We start from the raw sequence: 22,666 nt of genomic DNA on the forward strand, positions 1-22,666 counted from the left end.
GTAAGACTGAGAATGAAATCCTGAAAGAGAACGGAAGGAGAGGCGGCGAGAGCTATGGGGAGAGGAGGCATGCAGGTGGGAGGAAGAGCAGAGGTGGAGACTTGGGGACAGGTGGATGCTCAGCTATCCCCCCGCCGCTGGTCCCAGAAGACAGCTGCGGTACCCAGATAGACCCAGGAAGGGTCAACGGCTCCTGAGGGTGGCCACAGTGGCACGAGGTCTGCCCAGGCCATTCTGACAGACTGAGGTGAGCAACCCCACTTGATACTCTGAGCCCAAGAGTCACACCCCCTCATGCACGTTCTCTCCTCAAGCCAGGACTTGAAGCAACAACAAGGCAGGAAAGGACAGGTCTCGTGGACAAAAGGAGCAGAAGAGGAGGCTCCAATCCCTGCCCAGAGACACACTGTCTGACCGTTCTCCTGTCTACGGCACCCCCGAGGCCCTCTTCAGACGTGCGGCCGCACTGGGCGTGCTTGGGAACTCGGCCTGGCTCTGCCGGGGGTGCCAGGCGGGGGGACTGCCACCACACATCCCTGGAAGAGCCCCAAGCCCGGAGAGGCCTGTTTTAGGTTGCCAACTTTCTAAAGCAGTAAGGCCTTTCTTTAATCACACCAGCCACCTCCCCCTAGAGGAACCACGGCCTCCTCAGACACACCAAACAGCCCAGCGCTTTTATTCCTACCAGCGTTGCTCCAAAGCAGTGTGTTTCCCATAAGGGTAGAGAGCTGCTGCTTTGGCAATGGTGGTTCCCCACATCACCCCAGCCCTCCAAGAAAACAGTCCCTTGATCATATTTGTAGGAACAGAGGCAAAAAAAAAAAAAAAAAAGCAAATAAATAAAATTTTTAAAAAAACCATTCATAGGCTTTTTTTTTTTTTTTTAATCTCCGGTGAAATCCAACCTAAGTATTTTCTGTCTTCTTTTTCATAGCAGGGGTGGAACAAAACACTCGTAAAAGCTCCTCTGACTCTCCAGACGTTACCTAGGTCTGCAACACAGACCAGGAGCTACCTCAGGCCACCATACCAGCATCACGGTGGGGGTGTCCCTTTGGCCTATGTGCAGAACCCTAAATGATGTTAACGTCTTAGGGACGGGCATCCCCAGGCCAACAAGGGCCACGTGAAGCCCAATGCATTGGCCCTTGACCAGCAACCAAAACCCTACCTTCTTCTCTAGGGCCTAGAGGACACAAGCCCCACCTCCTTAAGGAAACAGGAGGAACTTCTTCCTCTTTACCTCTCTTCCCAGCCTAGGAGTTAAGTGGGGGGATGGGGGAGGGATAATAGGGAGGGGCCAAGGCCCCCAGCAGGGGCAGGCAAAGCTCACTCACAAGAACATCAACCCCCCTGCACCTCTCTGCCCCTGCCATCACACTGAGATCCAGAGCCCAAAGGGCCACTGCATGCACTGCCCACCGTCCACACTGCTCCTTGTTCACGCTGTTCACTTGCAGCAACCTCTGTTCTGCCCCTAGAGTGCACATGCAGGCCTGGGGCACACACCCTGCCTTCTGCCTGGCCTGCTTGGCCTCCTCCCACCCCACCCACAGCTCCTTGGCGTCAGAAGGGCTACGAGACACCTCCTAAGAGAGGCTTTCTTTGACCTTCTCATTCCAAGTAGCGCCTCATGTACTTTTTAAAAAAATCACATATCCCTACCTCACTTTTCTTTCTGGAATTACTGTCTGATGTCGTCTCGTTTAGTATTTCTTGCCTCCAAAATGAACATGGCCTCCATGAGAGCGGGGACCCCCGTCCGCCTTTTTCTGGCCGCATGCACAAAGCCTAGACCGCGCTGCCATATACCCGCAAAGCGCACAGACTTGTGCAGAGCGCCAGGCCTGAGGGGTAACAGCCAGTCAAGGGGACAACTGAAGCTCACGAAGTCCAGGGAAGCAGGACGAACACAGGAGGTGAGGCAGAGTAGGAGGTCAAGAGGGAGACCTGGCAGAAGGGAAGCAGGATACAGGCAGGGAAGCGGTGGCCAAAAAGCTGAAGGCCTACAGCTGCTTCAGCCTGAGCCGCGTCCCAGCATCCGAAACAGCGAAGAGCAGCGAACAGGCAAGAAAGGTTGCAGTTCATAAGGTGTGGCTGGGCCATGAAGGGAGGCCATCTCTCACTGCCCAGAGAGCACAAGCAGACGGGGCCGGCGTCAGAGATAAGAGGCAATCAGGATTTGGGTCAGGCCATCAGAGACAGAGATGAATTCACCTCAGAAACAAGAACGGCATTGACGAGGGTCGAGTGACAGCACTCATGACACAATTCCTGTGCAGTCACTGACGGGCAGGGCCCTGTGGCGCGGCCCAGGGAGAAGTGGTGGAGGCCGCGCTGCAGAAGGCCCCGGCTCTACATGCCCCTCTCCCCCTCTCCGGCGCAGCAGAGGGGTGCGCAGAAATGCCCTCCATACTCCACAAATGAATGCTCCGACTGTTCCACACAGGCCGCCTGGGACATCATCCAGGCACTACTTCTGAATTACCAAATCCCAAAAGAAGTTCAGAAATCTCTTTTCAAATCAGCAGAAACAGGATGGGGGGGTGGAGATTACTGTGTGCAACCTCTATGACGGTTTTTGTTTTGTTTTTTTTTTTTAAAGATTTTATTTATTTATTTGACAGAGAAAGACACTGTGAGAGCGGGAACACAAGCAGGGGGAGTGGGAGAGGGAGAAGCAGGCTTCCCGTGGAGCAGGGAGCCCAATGTGGGGCTCGATCCCAGGACCCTGGGATCATGACCTGAGCCAAAGGCAGACGCTTAACGACTGAGACGATTAACCACTGACTCCAACCAGCAACACCTGACACGCAGCACCTCACTCACACCTCGTAATCACATGGTGAGAGAGGAGCTCATACCCACTCCACAAGTAGTGTGCCGTCCCGAGGGCCTGGGCCACTCTGGCTGCATCCAAAGCCCATGCTCTTAACCGCTAGCCTCCTGACCTGCCACTCAGAAGAAGCATTTCCAGGGACGCCTGGGTGGCTCAGTTGGTTAAGCACCCGCCTTTGGCTCAGGTCATGATCCCAGCATCCTGGGATCGCGTCCTGCATCGGGCTCCTTGCTCAGTGGGGAGTCTGCTTCTCCCTCTCCCTCTGCCTGCCACTCCCCCTGCTTGTGCTCTCTCTGTCAAATAAATAAATATTAAAAAAAAAAAGCATTTCCAGAGGACAGAGAAACACAACATTTGGATGTATACCTTATATGAAGATGTCTTAAGGTGGATTCAAATGTAGAGGTGAAAGAGTCTTAGGACACCAAGCAAAATCCCATAGAAAGAGTGCCCTATGGATAGAGCAGGGATTGATGAAGGACCAGACAGTAAACATTTGGGGCTAAGTCCCTGTGGCAACTACTCAGTTCTCACCATTATAGTGCAAAAATAGCCACAGACAACAAACAAAGGGGTGAGAAGGGTTCCAAACACTTTACCTCTAAAAAAAGGAGGCTCAGCCAAGGCGAGCTTGCTGCCCAGGCCTGAGACCATGGGAGTCCCGCGGAATTGTTGAGTCAAGGAGACACACGACCTGACTGATGAGTATTTTAGACTGAATTATGGGAATTACCAAAAGATGGAATCAGCGTGCTTTAGATGTCCTCTACAATCCTGGTTTTACCATGCTTCTGTTATTCCAGTTGTTATGAACAAATGGGAGTGGTTCTGTTTCAATCAATGTTTATTTATGCAACCTGACAGAGGTTCAAATTTGACCCACAGGTCACAGTTTGCTGAACTCTTCTGCTCTAGGATCTCATGTCAGGGATTCTAAAAAATCAGTAATAATCTGAAGTCAGCTACTAGGATTCTTCAAATACCTGCCCCAGCTACTGAAGACACACTTATAGCATCCTAAGAGGCTCTGATTGTGCCAAATGGGGATGGGAGAAAGAAGGTGTTTTCTCTCTCTCTCTCTTTTTTGGTCTAATAATGGGATTGACTCAGAGCAGACACAGATCCCAGCCATCCGGGATCAGCTCTTCGCTCTCTCAGGGCAGGCATCTAGGCATGCTCTGTACATGGGCTGGCTGTGACAGAAAAAAAGAGATTGCAAACCACTGGCTCAAGCACCTTCATCCCCACTGTGCCATCCCAGCTAAACCACTGAATATCCTGTGGTCTTTGCATCTCCTGACATCAACCACCAGAGCTACCTGGCTGTTGACATGCCCACCCCTGGTACTGATCGACTCCAGGGGAAGCACACACCATCAGAAAGGCTCTCCAGCTTCCCATGACTGGCCCTGGACCACATCATCTTGCTCAATTCCAGTCGCTGGTGCCCAAAACTGAGAAATGGAGGCCAGGCTGACAAATTTTTAATAAAACTAGCAACCTGCTTGGGAACATCCCTAACAAGATGCTCTTTGTGTTTTCGGTTTCACTCTTAGTGTGGCAGTCCTCCAAGGTGGAGGGGAGGCAATTTTGCACCCCACCCCCCATGTCTGGACACATTTTTGATGGTCACAACTAGGGGGGTGCTACTGGCATCTAGGGGTACAGGCGCCAGAGATGTTGCTCAGCATCCTACAGCGCATGAACAGTCCCCACAACAAAGATTTATCTAGCCCCACATGCCAAGAGTGCCCACGTGACAAACCCTGTTTTAGTGGGATTTCGCCACATGATGGTCCCAGTGCGTCGAGCACATATGCACAGTCCAATTAAATTCCACAGACTCAGCCCCAAAGAGCACTTTGATTGACATGCTGAGTCGATGAGATGCAAGAGAAACGCAGCAGCGTGTGTTACATCTGCCGATGGGGCCTGTTGGGTTGTTTCTTTGCTGTTTTTGAGAAAAAGAAGAATGACTTTGCTAAGGTTCACCTGTGAAAGGAGGAAGCTGGAACCCAGTTTTGTAGTTCCTCTGAGCTCCAAACTCCTACGTGGTGGCCAAAATTCTAACAGACTACTCTGGCGTTCTGCTAACTTTCTACAGCATATAGTGTCTGCAGGGTTGAAAGTTAATACCGCATTACTGCTCCCGAGAACGTCGAGGAAGCCTAGCCTAGGAGATGTTCGGCAGAAAAAAGGAAATACGAACACTCAAAACAACTAGGAAAACTTAAAGTCTACAAGTTTACCATGTGTGGGGTTTCTTCTTTCCCCTGGAAAAGGTTTGACAGACTGAGATCAACAGAAGGAGGAAATTACTAACAGACGACTCCTCTCTCCCCCAAAATATTTAACATGGAACGTACAGAACCAGAAACTTAAAAATGGCATCTATTTTACTGGTTATATTTACTTGTTGCACATGAATGACATTAATGGTGACAGTTTTATTTATTCTTTCTGATGGTTTATCTATGGTATTTGAGAAATATTACAGAAGACTGAAGTCAATGAGTAATTTTCAAATGCACCCTCTGAAAAACCACTTGGTTTTCAGTGTGGGTCCTCAAATTGGAGTCTCATTTTCTTAATCCATCAGATCGAAGAAAGAGGGGGGACATTTATTTAGACATGTTGAAAGCCAATGCCTATAGACACCGCCAAACTGAATAGATTAAAAGCAGACAAGTGTGATCATTCCAACAGGAGGCTCTGAAAAAGAATTTCCACATCGTGTGTTAAAAGCAACCATTTTCAGGGCGCCTGGGTGGCTCAGTCGGTTAAATGTCCGACTCTTGGTTTCAGCTCAGGTCACGATCTCAGGGTATTGAGATCGAGCCCCGTGTTGGGCTCCTCTCTGGGCCCGGGGCCTGCTTAAGACTCTGTTCATCCCCTTGGTTCCCCTCCCCACCCCACCTCTCTTAAAAAAATAAAAATAAAAAAAAAAGCAACCATTTTCTCCTTACCAAAAATTTATATATGAAATTTAAAAGTAACCAAATTTCCTGGATCCTTTCAAAAACAAACAAACAAAAATCATGTAAAACTAAGTATGATTTCTTGCCTTTCAACTCAAGCTTCCAACTGCTGCTGATCATTTTCTGGAAAACACCATATGAACTCCATATACTTCAGAGTCCATGACTGACAGGTCACAAGGTGGAACACCACCATTTTCCACCTCAACCAACCCCTTTTTTGCATCTCTTTTATAGTACACCTCCGGGTCCCAAACCCTGAGGCCACTAAGGTCTCCGCTCAGTGACTAGACTTGCCAGTGAGCAACAGGACGGGCCATCTTCTAGGGATTAAGTTCTTGGTCAGTACAGGAGAGCTGGGAGGTGGGTTCCCCACAACACAGTAGGATCCAAATTTCATCTACAATTTCTGTTTTGTATTTGTGAATCTATGCTTTTTAAAGTATTTTGCATATACACATACATTTTTGTGTGCCTATATAAGATAGCAGAAAGTATACACTGAGGTGTTAATTATGGTTATTTCCTAGAGTAGTAGATTTATATGTGATTTTCTTTATTCTTGGGGGTTTTATTTTCTGCACGTCTATAGCTTCCAACTTTTTCTATATTAAGCATAACTTTGGCCAAAAGAAAAATAAGTAATATTCTGTATGTATTCTTTTTTTTTTCCCCACTCAACCTCATTTCTAAGACAGTTTTAGGTACCTGACAAAAAAAACCCAAAACACAAAAAAACATATACAGTTAGACTTCTTTCAAAGTCAGGGCAATTAGAGACAAGGGCAAGAAACAAGAGCAGTCAACTCTCAAGAAGCCAAAGAGGAAAGCTATTAGCCAGCACGTAATCGCTAGTGTCCTACGTCCTGGCTGGAGGGAGACACACACTTGGCTTGGAGTTTCTCCCCACCCGCCTTACCTCACCCTGCCCACCCCCCTCCCCCCGCCCCGTCCCAGTCCTCATTCCTCCTCACATTCCTCCCCACCCTCCTTACCTCACCCCACCCCACCTTAATTAAGTTTTGTTTAGGGAAAGATAATGAGAATATTTTTCTACATTCCCTGATCATACTCCCAGATGAGATCATGCAATCCAGAAATGTGGTGAGGGAAGAAGAGCTAGCTGCAAATCCAACCAAGAGCTCTAATAACTGTTCTGCCCCCCCACCTGCTCCTGGGGCTGGGTGTTAGTCCCTGGGCACAAGAGCTCAGAGGCTCCCCAAGGGCATGGCTTTAACTTTCTAGAAGTGTCCCTCTGCGTGCAACTCACTGCCGCAAAGGCAGTGGCAAAAGATGCACTCAATCCATGACAAAACCAAGGCGGCGAGGCTCTGGGGTCCGTTCAAGGCAAAGCCACACTCCACAAAGAAGCCGCAGGAGCCCCAGTAGCCAGGCGCTTACCGTACGCTGTCATGACGCCGGCGTACGGCCCATCCACCACATTCCGATTTTCCTCCGCCAGCGCCTTGATGTACCTCTTGCTGAGGTCCAGGATCTGCTCGCGCAGCATGGAGCTGCTCTCGGGCTGAGTTCGCTGCTGGATGGTAAAATGCAGGAGCATCATACCCCAGATGAAGCCAAAAGTCACAAGAAAAAAGCCCAGCTTCTGAGAGGACAGCTTCCACGGAGTAAAGAGAGCCATTGCTCTCCAGCAACTTCACCTGCCCTTGGCTCCTAAAACGTAGAAGGAGGACACAAGTTCATGGTGCAGGCTGGATTTGTGGGCTCGTCGGTCTCACTCTGGCTCCTGCGTCAGCCGATTTCCTTTCCTCGTTTCCATCCTGCTGTGAAGAAGGGGGCAAGTTAGCAGAGTGGTCGTGGCAAAACACAGGGAAACCAACCAGGAGCCATGTTTTCACTCAAATAGCTCCAAAATGCGAACTTCCTTTTTTCTTAATTTGCTGGTTCAATATCTTATGTTATGATTCCAGATCTGTAAGCTGAGAGGGGAAATCTGGCTAGGCGACAAAAAAGCTGCACAAATACAGAGGAGGAAATGTGTGTCTGCCTATGTTAACAGGTGTAGCAGGGCTGTTCCAGTCTGGACCAAGTTCAAAACAGGAAGCTTGCTTTGCAAGGCGGGGAGGAGATGGAAGGCTATTTCACTGAGTGTCAGCAAAAACCCAAGTGGAGGGCGGAGTCATAGCACCACCAGGTACTTCGGTGCATCTGTAACTTGAGCTTACAAAGTCATTAGTATGTGCTCTGGGGCAAGAATTAGCACATGCAGCTGGGGAGGTGAGCAAGAGAGGAGGCGTCTCCTGAGGGGTCATTAGACCAGGAAAGGGGAGCAAGCCCCCATACTATGTAAGCATGGGCAGCTTGCAGTAGCAGTATCCAGAGAGAGAGATGAGCCAAAGCTCTCAGGGCCACCAGGCGGCCTCTCCCCAGGTACCAGTGCATACCAGAGGCTATGCCAGGGATACCCAGCGGTCTTCCTGTTCCAGCTGCCATGAGTGAAAGAGGTACCTCACCACTCATTTGCACATTTAGCACAGGAAACGTGGGGCACATGATAGCCTCCTTTCCTGTAGTTCTCACTTTCACTCACACTGTGGGCAAAATGGGAGGTTAGAAGGCACAAAGGCACAGTTTCAATACTCATCAGCCAGATCCTACTGGGTGCCCTATTTGGGCCAAGGTCTTAAAGCAAGTCTTCCCAATCATAAGGCCGAAGCAGAGGTTGTAAATGGGTTACAAGTAGGCCAAACTCTCTACCCCCGAACCAGAGTCCTGGGTCCAACAACCAGCCAGGTCACAAATGGCACCATTTTCTAAGTGTGCCAGGGGAAAAGCTGAGCAATGGTCTCCAAGCAGGACTATTCAGAGGGTGCATATGTTTTCATTCTAAGTATTCTTCCTTGTAAGCAGCCTAAGAAGGAACGATGGTGAGATCTTAGAGCAATTATCTTTCAGAATCTGTAACGCGGCAGATCTGCATTGGTCTTCCTCTCTGTTTTCCTCACCTGTGAACGGCCATCAGTGGTTGGTAGTAGTGCTACGAATAGTAAATGCTAAATAAATTCTACGTATGTCCCAGGCATCGCGCTAAATGCATTTTGTGCCTTAGCTCACTGAATTCTTAGAGTCCTCGATGGGAAGAACTATTACTATCATTCTGTTTTATAGATGGGAAACAAAGGCCCAGAGAGATTAACTTACCCAAAGTCAGCCAGCTATGGGGCAGAGGGGTAATTTCGGGACAGCCAAGGACTCTGTACACCATGCCCTGCCTTCGCTACGCCACCCATCTTTCCCCACCAGCCTTCTTATCGATGGCCAACATGTGTGTGTTCAAGCTTCAAGGGTTGTAAAAAGCAACAAAGAAGAAAATGGGACAGAAATCCTATGTAGCTCAAAAGCCTAAAACATTTATTATTGGCCTTTAACAGAAAAAGATCACTGACACCTCACCTGAATTCTAGGCCAGTGGCTCTTCAAAGCACAGTCCCGAACTCCACAGCAGAAGCATCAGGGAGAAATGCGGTCTCAGGCCCCAACCCAGACCTACTTAAATCAGCAACTCTGGGGGGTCGGGGGCGGGCAGCCACCTGTGTTCCAACCAGCCTTCCAGGTGATTCTGATGCCTGCCCCAGTCTGAGCACCGCTGAGCCAGGCCCACAGATGTCGTCACCACGGCAATACCATCATGCCGTCTATACAGCCTGGTTCCAAGTCCCTCCTGCAATACCATGTCACTGCAATTCCTCCGGCCGGCCGCACGCTCCGCACCTGCTGGTCGGCTGTCACCATAACCTTGCACATCCTTCTTCATGGTCTCCCTGTGCTCACTCACGCTGCTTTCCCTACCTGGCTGGCCCTCTGCAGATCACACGGATCATCCAAACCCAGCCTGTTCCCCAAGCCCCAGCTCCACTCACACCGGCTCCAGACAGCTTCCCTACTGCTGTGGCTTATGATGTCCCTTACTAGTCCACAGTTTAAAACACCTGTCTGTCTATATAGATTGTCTGCCAGTTTCTGTGTGGGATCCCATGACATCCTATAAGGGAGCCCCCTGCCCCCCCCCCCCAGCCCATCACCACCACGTACATTGTCAGAGAAAGACGTCGGCCCCAGGGACACAATGAACCACCTGTTCACCAAGCAACGTGTCCTCCAGGCACTAGAGCTCTTTACTGGGCCCTTCCAAATGAGGGCTCCGTGAGCAGCACCTGCTCCTTTCTTTCCTCCACTCATTCTATAGCATATACTGAGCCCTTGCTGCCATTGGGCTCTGGAGACTCAACAAACAGCCCCTCGTGGGGCTGATGCTTTAAAGCCACCAAGAGAGGTGGCTTTAAAGCTGGGGGCTGCCCCTGGGTCCTTAGGAAGTGGTTATGCTTCCAGTTCGATAATCCACACCAGTGAGTCAACTGTACCGCAGGGCCAAAGGGATTTTCCCAGGGCAAGTAAATTAGACACTATACTAAAAATGACAGTCATTGGGCAATTTTCTTTTACTACTTTAAGGGAGAACCCCAAATGCATACAGGAATTACCTGTTAACTTTTAGACAGAAAACTCCACTCCACTTTGTCATTTAACCCCCTAAAGCAGCTGTTCAAGGCTGCAAGGTTGAAGCAAGGGCAGGGCCAGGTCCAAGGGCCTCAGCAGAAGGTGGTGCGCTTCTCTGCCTTGGCCTTGGGGACACTCAGAACCACCTACAGATGGCACATCTGAGTGGCAAGAAGATGTCGAGAAACCCAGCCAAGCTTAAGTTCTACCAGCTCAGAGACTTACAAATTTGGAGTGAAAAGCCCTCATTCCAAGTTCAGAAAATGGTTCTGATGACTGAGGGCCCAGATTTTAAGTACCCACAGAACTGCCAGGAATGTTCTTTTCTCCCATGGGCTCTACGGTGTGGAACAGCGGCAGCTATCTCAGCATACCCACAGCTCACACGGAGAACGGAATTAGAACTCATCTCTACAATTCCTAGTAACAGAATTTTAAAAGACTTTTCAAAACCATTACCTGGGACACACCCCAAACTCCCACAGTAATAGCGTGGGGGGCAGGGGGGCAACAGGACAGTAACCCTCACCAGAAGGTGCTTAATGATCAGAAGGGACTTAAGGATCATCATCACTGATGGCCCCAAAATTCATCAAGAGGCTGCAGAACAATAGTGATCAAAAAGCGGTGGATCTGGCTAAGAATCTGCCTGCGTCCAGACTTAGCTGGATCCTCTTGCAAAATGGAGCTGATAGGCACAAAAACACAGTCTCTCCCAGAAGGCCTTGTTGCCCACCAGAGCAATGCCAGCCCGAGCCATGATGCCGTCTGTCCTCCCCAAAGAAGTCTGCACCAAGTCTGTCGGCAATGAGCTAAGCTTCTAGGCCCCCCACTGCCACTAAGCACCCTCATCTGCACCTCCTCTATTCCTCTACTTCCTAAAAGAGCAGCATTCACTTCCCTCCTCCCCATTCACTCCTCAACACAATAAAACCTGGCATCCCCCTTTCCAGAACTGATCGAAGATCTTTGGCACAGAAATGTGTCAGTTCTCTTAATTTAAAAAGTAAAAGCGTATGAAAAGATGGGCAACATCATTAGCCATTAGGGAAATGCAAATTAAAACCCCAGTGAGATAGCAGTTCATACCCACCCAGATGGCTATACTCAACAAGAGCTCAGAACCAGTGTTGGTGAGGATGTATAGAAATTGGAACCTCTATATACTGGTGGGTGGGAATGTACAATGATGTAGCTGGTGTGGAAAATAGTCTGGTGGTTCCTCAAATGGTTAACCACAGAGTTACCATGTGACCCAGGCAATGCCACGCCTGAAATACTCCCCAGAGAAATGGAAGCCTATGCCCACACAAAAACTTGTACACAAATGGTCATAGCAACCTTCCTCATAATGTACAAATAAAAAGCCCAAACAACTCAAATGTCCATCAAATGATGGACAGGTCAAAAAAACACATACAGGGGCATACTAATAAATCAAGGGGAATAAATTAGGTTCTGATATGTGCTCCAACACAGTTGCTCTCTAAAAACGTTCTGCGAAGTGAAAAAAGGCAGGCACACAAAACTACATGTTGTATCATTCTATTTGTATGCACTGTCTACAAAACGCAAATCTATTGATGCAGAAAGTACAACAGTCGTCGTTCTGGGGTTGTGAAAACAGGGGAATTGGGAGGTGACAACCCAGCACACCGAAAAGATTCCAAAATTAATTGTGATGGATGCACAATTCTGTGGATACATTAAAAACACTGAATTATACACTTTATATGAGAGAATTATAGGATATATGAGTCATATCTCAATAAAGCTGTTACTGAAAAAAGAAAAAAGAGCAGGCCCACCTCCAAAGTTGGGGGTATGTGGAGACAGGCAGATGAGCCTCAGGGGCCCCTGCAGCCTCCGCAAGGACCCACCCCTTCCTCTCTTCCCCACAGCCCAGCCAAGGCCGGGCTGTGCCATGACTAAGGGCTGACCACAGGCCTACTAACCAAAGGAAATTACACGGAGAAATCTGCCACCAGCTACCAGACATGGCTGCTTTTAAGAGCTCCCCATCCACCTCAGAGGCCGCCCTTCAAGGCAAGGCTTGCTTTCCCTGCCAGATGCCAACTTCTCAAACCACCTAAGAACACAGAACAATAGCCCAGCTCCAGGGGAGATGGTGCAAACAAGCAGTTCCTGCAGCTGCCTATCCAACATCCTTGGAGGGACCCATTTCTTACATCAGAAGCATTCTCTTCAGACGATGAGTGAAGCTGGAAACGCCTGTCCCTTCAGGAGCAACGCCAGCCCCAACCAGAGATGTCACCTTTTCCTGCAGCCCCACAGGCCAATCCCCTCACAGCTTGCTGGTCCAACAGTTACATGGGACAGCTGTGCTCGAACAGTCATTCACACACCTCTTCTGACCACTTGAAGTGCGTCCTATCTATCCATAACCAGCAGCTATGGGCCAAACTTTTGCCTCATCTTGTGCAGTAACATTCAAGAAACCCTAAGTCAGCTGTGCTCCTCCACGTTGCCTTGGGAAATCCCACCCATATCTCACAACTGAACCCCACCTTCTGCATACAGCCTCCCACAGCTCCCTCATCTGAAGACAGAGCATCCTCCCTGGAACACTCACAGTTTGTGCTTCTTCCGAAGGGCTTCTTACCTACTACTCTATAGGATAATCCTTCCTTTCATCTCTCCTATAGGGGGCGTAAGCGTCCCAAAGACAGGAAATTCCAGGAATGGCCACACCTTGCACACAGTGGATGGTCATTAAGTGTCTGCTAGATGGAAGCGCAGGATGGCGAAAATGAGATGAAGAAACACAAGTGAGCAGTGATCCCCAAGACTTCCTTCTGGTGTGAACCAGAGAGAACCCTGGCACTCCGAGTCTGTATTTGTCCCTTACCTGTCGCAAGGTTTTGCCCTAAGATCTTGTCACACAGCAGTGGAAAATCACTGTGCCCTTGCGGAGATGGGGTTCAACTACAGAGGATACGGTGGCAGTTAGGTGTGAGGAGAAAAGAAAAAGAAAAACTTCTGACCAAATTCCCAGAAGGGGCAGTGATTGTGGGAATGTAAGTGTACCTAAGACAAGAGATGAGAAGGCAAACAAGCAGTGGCAGGTGGTGGTGGGACCCTCGGGGGAGGCTGCTGGTGTCATCACTGGTCAACCAAGAGGATCCCAGGAAGACACCAGAAGGGGTAGTGAGGAAGAACTGAACCAACACTTGCTCCCAGGCCTGGAGATCTGGGATCTCCAGCTTGCTCCACCCACTGGCACTGTGTGACCCTAGACAAGCACGTCTGTCTCGCTGTCCGTACGTCTGATGTGGGGAAAGTTGGAGCAGCACAGAGCACTGTCAGAGCTGGATGAGTAGGGGCTGAAGGATCTGGGTTCCTGGTTTTCAAACCGTGTCTCAAAGGACTTCAGGGTTCCAGGAGAGGTTTCTAGCTCTGAGGTTCCCCAGATGCTTTCATTTGAATTTTGTTTTTCTTCACTCAAAATAGTTTCTTTTAAAAAAAAACCTGTTAGAAAAATTTTTACAGACAAGATTCAGAACAAAACTTTCCTAGCTACTTCTGTATGCGTGGAGTTTGAACTTTTAATATCTATGCTATTTGGTCAGGAAGTGAATGCTTGGCAGTCGTCTTATTTGCTTATTCTACAAAATTCAGGGCCACATATCTACTCATATAAAATTATATGACAGAGAACTGATAGTGTAATTAAATGCCTGATGAGGGCCAGTCTTAAACTGTAAGTTTCAGAGGCTTCTTGTCTGACTTATTATAAGCAGTAACGAGTCTTTAGAGGGTGTTAATGATTTAACTCTGAAACAATTTCCTACTACTTCTCATTTTGCATTAAGATCAATGTCAAGTGTTTGGGCAACTGTTCTTAAGTTTGGACTGTAATTCTAATGCCATGTCCCACCAACCTCCAGGGGTTGGCAGAAACAAAGATAGGAAGAAAAATATACATTGATGGCACTACTGGTGTTAAGGAAGAGAGATGGTCTGGATGGGACATTCTTGCTCTAAACAGGGAGGTCTCATGTTGTTAAAAGGGCGCCTGGGTGGCTCAGTCGGTTAAGCGACTGCCTCCGGCTCAGGTCATGATCCTGGAGTCCCGGGATCGAGTCCCGCGTCAGGCTCCCGCTCGGGGGGGAGTCTGCTTCTCCCTCTGACCCTCCCCCATCTCATGTGCTCTCTCTCTCTCTCTCTCTCTCATTCTCTCTCTTTCAAATAAATAAATAAACCTTTAAAAAAAAAAAAAAAAAGGAGAAGCGGAGGAGGACGGAAGGAAAAGCCAAGCAGATTTTTCCTCCAAAGTCAGTCCAAAGTCCTGGGAAGTTGCTCTGGGGCTGTTCACTCCCCTGGTACCACCATCTTGAAACATGCTGCTGCCCACTCAGCAGCAGCCCCAAATCTGAAGTGGGAATCCTTGACAGTTGTGATAACCACTGAGCTCGCCTCCCATCCTAGGGAGGAGCAAAGGAGCTCAGGAACCAACCAAGGTGCTGGTGCAAACAGGTACAAACAGGAGTCTCTCCTCCCCACTTTGGTGGCTTGGTCCTCTGACGAATTCTAGTCCGACACATTCTCAGTGAAAACAGCCTGCTCCCTTTAGACCTCGCTAAACAAGTCTGATTTTGAGTCACTAACTGAAAAATACCCACTAAGACAACACACTTTTAGGATACTTGGAGAAGCTTTTTTAATGTCTGGGTTGCTGCAGTGTTTGTTTGTTTGAGTCTTGGTTTTAAACGGCCAGTCCCTTTTACATTTGAAGCCATCAAACCAAGATAGCCCTGTGCCCAGAATTTTCACTTTATTATGCGCCACCTGCATTCTTAGTGTGGGCAGGGAAAGGAAAACGTCCAACCCCACCCATTGGAAGTGGGTTTTTGCCTGGCAGTTACACCTGCCCGCGGAGTGTAGTTCAGGGCTCCATATCTGGCATCAACAGCAAGATAAATGTTTAAATACAGTAATAAAGCTCATGACTTTGTGTCCAAAACAGGCGCTCCTTGTGGTCAGCCCAATACTAGCTTGTGTGTCCAAATACTAGCTTTGTGTCCAAAACAGGCACTCCTTGTGGTCAGCCCAATACTAGCTGGCCCCAACTCCCACTCCCTATGGTACTTCGGGCCACTTCACATATAGCCATCTCCACCAGGGGGCGCCCTGGGGAAGGGAAACAGCTGGAAACAAACATTTGAGGATCTTACTCTCTGAGCCTCTAGGGTGTGCACAATACTGGCAGGTGGACCAAGTGGAAGGGGGACAAAGAAGAAAGAAGGAAGCTGTCACTGCTGGGTCAGGTAAGATCTTCACACGTTCTGTAAGTTTCATTCACCAAGCCCATAGGTTATTCACAGTTGACAGAATTTCCCAACCACAAAAAATGAAATCACAGCAAGTCCAAGAATTCTGAAAACATCTATTAAACCAAAGCAAAAAGCATAATGCCCTGGAAAATGAAATAAGTTCCTTTAATCCAGGGATTTCTCAATCCTTGGCATAACTGACATTTGGGGCCAGATAATTCTTTTGTTATGAGCCACTGTCCTGCACATTGTAGGATGTTCTCTGAACTTCCACCACTAGATGCCATTAGAACCTTCCATTCCCAACTGTGACAATCAAAAATGTCTCCTGACATTGCCAAATGTTCCCTAGAGGTAAAAAGCACCCTGGTTTAGAACCACTGCCTTAACCAATTAGCAGGATCTTACCCACTCAGTAGGAAGAGACTCAGAGAAGGTCAACCGAGCGGATGAGGTTGCACAGCAAGGAGAAGCAAACCAAAGTAAATTCAGAAATCCATTGCCAGCTCTGAGAATGAGCAGGCACAGACCCTGTGCTAAGGCTGAAGGTCAGAGGGAGAAGACGGGGGGCTGATTCCTGATGCTGACTGACAGAGGAGTCTCATTTTCTTTCACATCCTTCAGTGCTAACACTATCTTGAAACCAGCTGAGAAGCTCATTCCTAGGTTAGCTGTGCCCCCAATTTACTAATTAGTACATGGCACTGGAGCTCTGCTCACAAAACTCTAGTCTATAAATTAACAGGCACAGGGAAGAAGTCTTTGAGAAGACAAAAACTGGATGATACTACATCAGTCTTTAAAAACAGCAGGACTGTCATCTAGCTTCTAGCCCAAGAAACCAGGAGAACACATTATGACAGGTTGATAATGACTAAGAAGAAAAAAAGGAATGGTCTGTGGAAAGATCACAGTGTGTAAATTTGTTAGGTAGGTCTCCTCAATGTTAAAAGAAAATGCTCCAAAGATTCGCTTTCACTCAAAGCCAAAGGACAGTAAAGCTACAAAGAATTTTATGGTAAGTACACAATAAACTTTTTTCTGAGAATCAGACTTCTGGCAACTTCTTGTATCTAGAAAACACCATGAATGACAACAGGCCCAAAATCGCACCAGTAATTAAAAAAAAAAAAAAAAGTCAAAAATACCATCAAAATCATTTTCAAAAAGTGGAGCAATGCCCTCAAGAAAAAAGCTCATTATTCAGTAAGTGCTCCCTGAAGCCTAGAAATGAATTACCCCACCCCAGGACCCCTTGTTCTCCAGCTGGAGGGACACAGGCTGGGTGCTGGCCTGCCCATGAGTGTTCCAGCGGCACTATCTGAAGAAATGGGACAGCCCTCCAAGCACCTGACTTGATGAAGACCACCAGGTCAAATTTTTATTTTTTAAACTAGCTGATGAGTAAGAAGGTGCCAACACATGCACTTGGGCGAACACACACAATCTCAAGTGGCCAGTTTTATACAATTTAAACCTTATAATGAATTTCCCATTGCTTCTAAAATGGGGCTACACTAAAGCCACATGGAGCACAGAGCCCCAAGCTTTGGCAGATCCAGGTCAGAAATGCTCCAGGACTGGATTTTTTCTTAGGGAAAAACTCAAACATCAGATGCTGGTTGATAAGCTGACTTATCCCCCAATTATCAAACTAAGGTCAACTCTCCTAAATACATCAAGTATCTTGGGTCAATCTGACTGCAACCTGATCACAAGCCCTCAGATTATACAAATGATGAATTAACTCAAGCTAAAATGAACCTCTCAGGAGAGTTTTCTGCCCTGCAAGTTAAAGACTGCCTAAACCAGGGACTCTCAGTCTTGATTGACTTTGTAATCACCTGGGCTCCTTTTTAAAAAATACAGACGCCCAGGTCTCACCTCCATCTGAGATGTGGCCTAAGCAGGAGTATAATTTTTAAGCTGCCTCAGTGATTTTAATACCCAGCCAGACATAAGAACTATTATATCCTTGGGAAGATGCTCCTTTTACCAACTCTATGGTTCCTATCCAGTGGGACCCAAAATGTGATCTATCCCAGTATTTCAAAAGATAAACCCTCTGCTCTCTACAAATGCAGATCCACTGGCTTGCTATACACTCTTCTGCAAGGTACACTGGTTTTCTCCTTAAAGAATTGCAAGCTGGTCTTCCCAGGCCAATGAACAAGAAACCGTGCCCAAGAAGGCAGCCTTTTAGGAAGAGCTAGCTCATTACAGAGCCCTGTTAGATCACCATCAGACCATGGAAGGAATTACTGAGAATAATACTGGACTGTTAGGGCTTTTATTAACCTCTCTTTGGCCTTTGGCTCCAAAGAGGAGAAATTATTTGAGGCTGTCTACCAATGCTTCTAATAATCAGCACCTCTATTAACCTTGCTACTCGTAATCCGGTCCGTGGACCTGTAGCACTGAGAGGACTGTAGTTAGAAATGCAGGGGCGCCTGGGTGGCTCAGCTGGTTAAGCGACTGCCTTCGGCTCAGGTCATGATCCTGGAGTCCCAGGATCGAGTCCCACATCGGGCTCCCTGCTCAGCAGGGAGTCTGCTTCTCCCTCTGACCTTCCCCCCGCTCATGTGCTCTCTCTCTCTCTCATTCTCTCTCTCAAATAAATAAAATCTTAAAAAAAAAAAAAAAGAAATGCAAAATCTGAGGCCCAACTCCAGACTGAACGAATCAGAGCTGGTGTTTATAACAAGATTTCCTGGTATTTGTTTGCACATTAAAGTCTAGCATACATTGCTCTTTATCTCATCTGGGATAGTAAGAATGGGGGCCAGACACTAATTTTCGATGAGGGATGACAGAGAATATGGCACAATTTCCCCTTTTAATGATGTACACAGAACTCAATGATTTGATAGGACTTCTGAATAAACTAGATGCAGGCCACTAAGACCAGCTGTCTTACAGACACTCCTAGTACTGTAAGATATGTCCAGCTGAGGTGACACATATATACACAGACAGCTTAGTTTTCTCATTGTGAACTATAAGTACATAGAAGACAACTAGTCTTTCTAATGGTGGGGTGTTGATCCATTATGCTAAAATCAAAGACACCATTTAGAAACAGGTCTTCCAACTTTTAACTCTGATTAGCAAATGACTCCATACAGCAAGTCACCCCAGGCAGCTTCTCCACGTAGAGTTGGCACTGCTCAAATTTGACATCACTGGGGCTGAGTTCTTGTGTTAGAACTGCTGAGGTGCTCATTTTAGAACACCCACCTACCAGTCACTATGGCTTTCCCAGCTGACTTCCAAATGAATAGCCTCCAAATGAGGTAACCATATTCCTAAGTTGCCTTAATTTGGCCTAAGATGATCTCGACCAATACTGAGTTTCTGGAAATGCCTTGAGATCAGGTATTTTCCGGGGCACATACTGACTTTCTAGCCACTGAAAGCCTTGCAAAGCTTTGCTGAAAGAAACTATATTTGAAGGATGACTTAAGGGATACACAATCCATTCACTGTTCTAGACTGACTTTGCTCAACCTTTTGTGACAAATGATCTCTTTTAACATTCTCTCTCTCCCTCACGCTCCTCTCACACACACGCCTTAGAACTTGTTAATCATCTCTTAATTCTTACATACATACATACATATATATATATATGACCAAGATGGAACATTAAAATAAAATCACATTTCATTTTTGTGAAGTTTCTCAAGTTCACTCATTTTGAGATCTTTGCTAATGTTCAAAATGAATAATGACAAATGACCTTTTGTCCATTTAGACTGTAACAGCATAGCATTTAATTTAAATCTGTAAGAAAAAAGTATGGTTTGTCTATACAATCAATTCCAGAAGTACAACCTTATTAGTATACATGTGGTGTGGGAACCAACGTACATTCAAGACCAGATAACAATCTAGTTAGCAGCCCTGGCATCAACACAGACAAGGAACTGCCCCATGTTTGGATTTCTTACATCTGAATTTAAAAACAACCCAATGGCCTATAAAGGGAGGACTCTTTACTTCCTCTGGACATGTTTTCCTACAGAACGTGTGCTCCTTTTTTGCAGAAGAAACCACAAAGGGGACTATTCCTGCCCCCGCATCAGAGCACTCATAGGCCTCCTGGGGGCGGAAGGACAGCATCTAAGCTTGCGTGGTGGTGGTGGTGGGGGGGGGGAGCTGCTGGGTTTCTTGCCCCAGGGCTTGGGGAAGGGCGCTCTCACTCTCTTCCTGCCCCCATGGGTTAGGGACAGGGCTTCCCTACCCAGCAGAGCCCACCCCTGGCTGCCAGCCCCTACCTGTGCAGACGTGTGGATTCCACCTAGGGCAGACAGGAAAGTTTTGCACACAAGACACATCTTCCAACCCCGCTTTACTCTAATGGAGTTGGCACTGCACCTTAATCCTCGTCTGGCTTCTCTTACCTCTGGTTCAGAACCCAGAATGGAGGAAGGGTGTGATTAACTGGCATCTCCAAACCCCCTTAAGTGTATTTTTATATTTTTTCCTGTTTTGTTTCTAAATATCAGGGTAAGACAGGTGGTTTCCGGCAGCTATTTGAAAGCATTTCTCCAAAACAACACATTGCAGGTGTATGGATCTCTAATCTTAATAAAAGATGAAATGACTATAACAGTCATAATATTTTCTCTTTCTAAATATTGATTTTTAAGAAATACTGTAAGATATGCCAAAAGAATTCTGATCAGATGAATGCAACTTTTGGTGAGCTGGAAGATAATCTGGAGGAAAAATGGCAGAATTATCAGCTCAATGCTCAATCATTTATACTTTGACCTGAATGTTCCTAATGCATCCTGCCTTTAACCAACAGTCCATTAGGGATATAAATAAACATTTTTTTTTTTATCGTAACATATCATCTCAAAAACCTCAAGGCCTACCAGTACAGAAACACTTTTGTGAATGCCACTAACCACGATCTTAGCTCTTGATAAATGCTGGTAGGCTTTCAAGCTCGTCCATTTAAAAAGGGATCAGGGATTGTATACATAAATACATGTTTTATTTAATGGCCTTCAAAAATAAAGAAAGGTAAAACAGACATCATTGCTGTTTGGAATGAAAGCTCAGGCAGGATACTCTCAAGAATCCCCAGGGCATGAGAGCTACCAGATATGAACCTCTGGCTTTGGAGATTTCTAATCCCTGGATTCGGCCTGACCCTGACCACATGTCTTGGAAAGAAGTCTTCAAAGCAATGCATATTTGACCTAAAATAGAGAGCAGTTAAAAAAAAAAAAAAGTGGGGCAGGTAAAAACCTATCGCTGGGTTTACTATAAACCTGGCAAAGGTTTTGCTAATTACACTTAATGCATCCAGGAGGGCCTATAGAGAAGAAAGTTCTCCTCTAAACAGAAAGAATACTCATCCAGGCATCTAAAAAACTAGTCAGATTTTACTCAATGACACAGTGAAATGTAACTGGCATGGCTTCCCTCTTCATGAGAGCTGCTAGGGAAAGCTCAGAACCAAAATCACTGTCCCCTTCCAGGAGGTAAACTGGTTATCTATTTTGTGTGTAAACCTTATTCCTGACTCTTACTTTCCTACTCTGCTTATCTCCTGGCCTCATTTTTTTTCCTGACTAAATTTTACATGTATTTTTATCTTCCTGTATTATTTGTTAATCATTTTTGGAACATATCATGATAACAATGAAACAGAAAAGAACAAGAAAGCAGTAGTAGGTAGAGTACTGCCCACACCCTCATCCCCAAAAATCTGCTGCATTGCATGGCCGATGGGAATCAAGGGTGCAGATGGGAGTGAGGTTGCTAACCAGCCAACCTTAATGCGGGGAGATGATCCCGGACTATCCTGGTGGGTTCCATGTAATCACGGGGCCCTTGAAAGTAGAAGAGAAGCAGAGGGGAGGTCTCTCCTCAAGAAGTCAGACTACTTACTAAGTCTTTTGTATGAAACCAAGGACCCTGATTTAACCAGTCTGGTCATTTTGGTTTCTACTGCTAACCTCTGGTTCTATCTACTGCAGTAGTAGGAGATTAGGAGCCTCAGAAGGAGGGAGGGCTCTCTAAGGAAGACAAGTGCACAAGAAGTAGCTGCAGGAAAGAACAGTCATTGAGGGCCAGTGAGCAGAGGGGCAGGGGTATCTCAGGAGGGCCTGGGGGCACTGCCATGCTTACGGTTCCCAGCAAAGCTGAATTTTGTAATAATGACACAGCATCACTCATTAACAGGATGTAAGAGTTTGGAAGGCTTCTAGAAAAACTCCTACAGCTGAGCTCCCCATCTACAGATATGTGAGGCATGGATGGAGGACAGGGTGCAAAGGGAGGGAAGACTGGATGGGAAGATGGGAGTCAGGTGTCCCCTGCGAGTCACGTATGCTGACCACGGGGCTTCCCCTCTGCAACCTGGCTGTCACCAAACTCTCCGCTCCATGAAGGCGGGACTGTCCTAACCACCACGGCAGTAAGAGTTGACAGTTAGTGCCTTAACACATCCTCTCAGCCTACGAGGTAGGTGCTAACAACTGCCCCCATTCACAGTGGGGGAAACTGAGGCATGAACTCCTCAGTCTATTCAGGGTCAACCCATCTACCAATTAGTAGAGTTGTTACTCTAGTTGCCCAGCTTCTTAACCAGCGCTCTAGGATGCCTTAGTACCTGTCAGAGACATCTGGAAGGTACCCAAACTTATGAAATAAATAAACGGAGCAATCCTGAAAAAAACCCAAAGGGACTAAGCCACTTGATCGGGCATCTAACAATAAGCACTTAATAAATATGAGCTGCTTTCCATTGCGGGTTGGGCTTTTGCCCGCATTTCTTCAAGGAAACCCTGTATGCTAACTACTTCCAAATGAGAAGCTGGGAAGGTATAGAACAATCACCTGGACATTAAAAAAAACACATACACACACACACAAAAACCACAGCCCTGTGTAGAGGTCTCCCTTATCCTCTTCTCCAAATTCTGTTTTTAATCATTCTGGGTCAGGCTTCTATGGGGCGATTTTAAAAGAAAACAACTTCCCAGATGATCCTGCAAACACCCCCTCACTTCCTGCCC

At 47.0% G+C, this 22,666-nt stretch overlaps 1 protein-coding gene across 4 annotated transcripts in view; it reads right to left on the reverse strand.

Annotated features, from left to right (window-relative positions):
- MGAT5 (alpha-1,6-mannosylglycoprotein 6-beta-N-acetylglucosaminyltransferase) overlaps nt 1–22,666 on the reverse strand; it is a 327,769-nt gene that overhangs the window by 202,142 nt on the left and 102,961 nt on the right. For 2 of the 4 annotated variants that reach the window (XM_073884745.1, XM_025857052.2), the window contains one exon: nt 7,219–7,598. In XM_073884745.1, the coding sequence (XP_073740846.1) occupies nt 7,219–7,459 (241 nt within the window). In that variant the 5' untranslated portion in view covers nt 7,460–7,598. Of the gene's footprint in view, nt 1–7,218; nt 7,602–22,666 lie in introns of all 4 variants that reach the window. The other 2 variants (XM_073884749.1, XM_025857046.2) reach the window with 1 other exon arrangement.

The sequence above is a fragment of the Callorhinus ursinus genome, unplaced genomic scaffold (assembly GCF_003265705.2).
Source record: "Callorhinus ursinus isolate GAN/ISIS: 27379988/994484 unplaced genomic scaffold, GSC_fseal_2.0 scaffold2, whole genome shotgun sequence".
Lineage (NCBI taxonomy): Eukaryota > Metazoa > Chordata > Mammalia > Carnivora > Otariidae > Callorhinus > Callorhinus ursinus.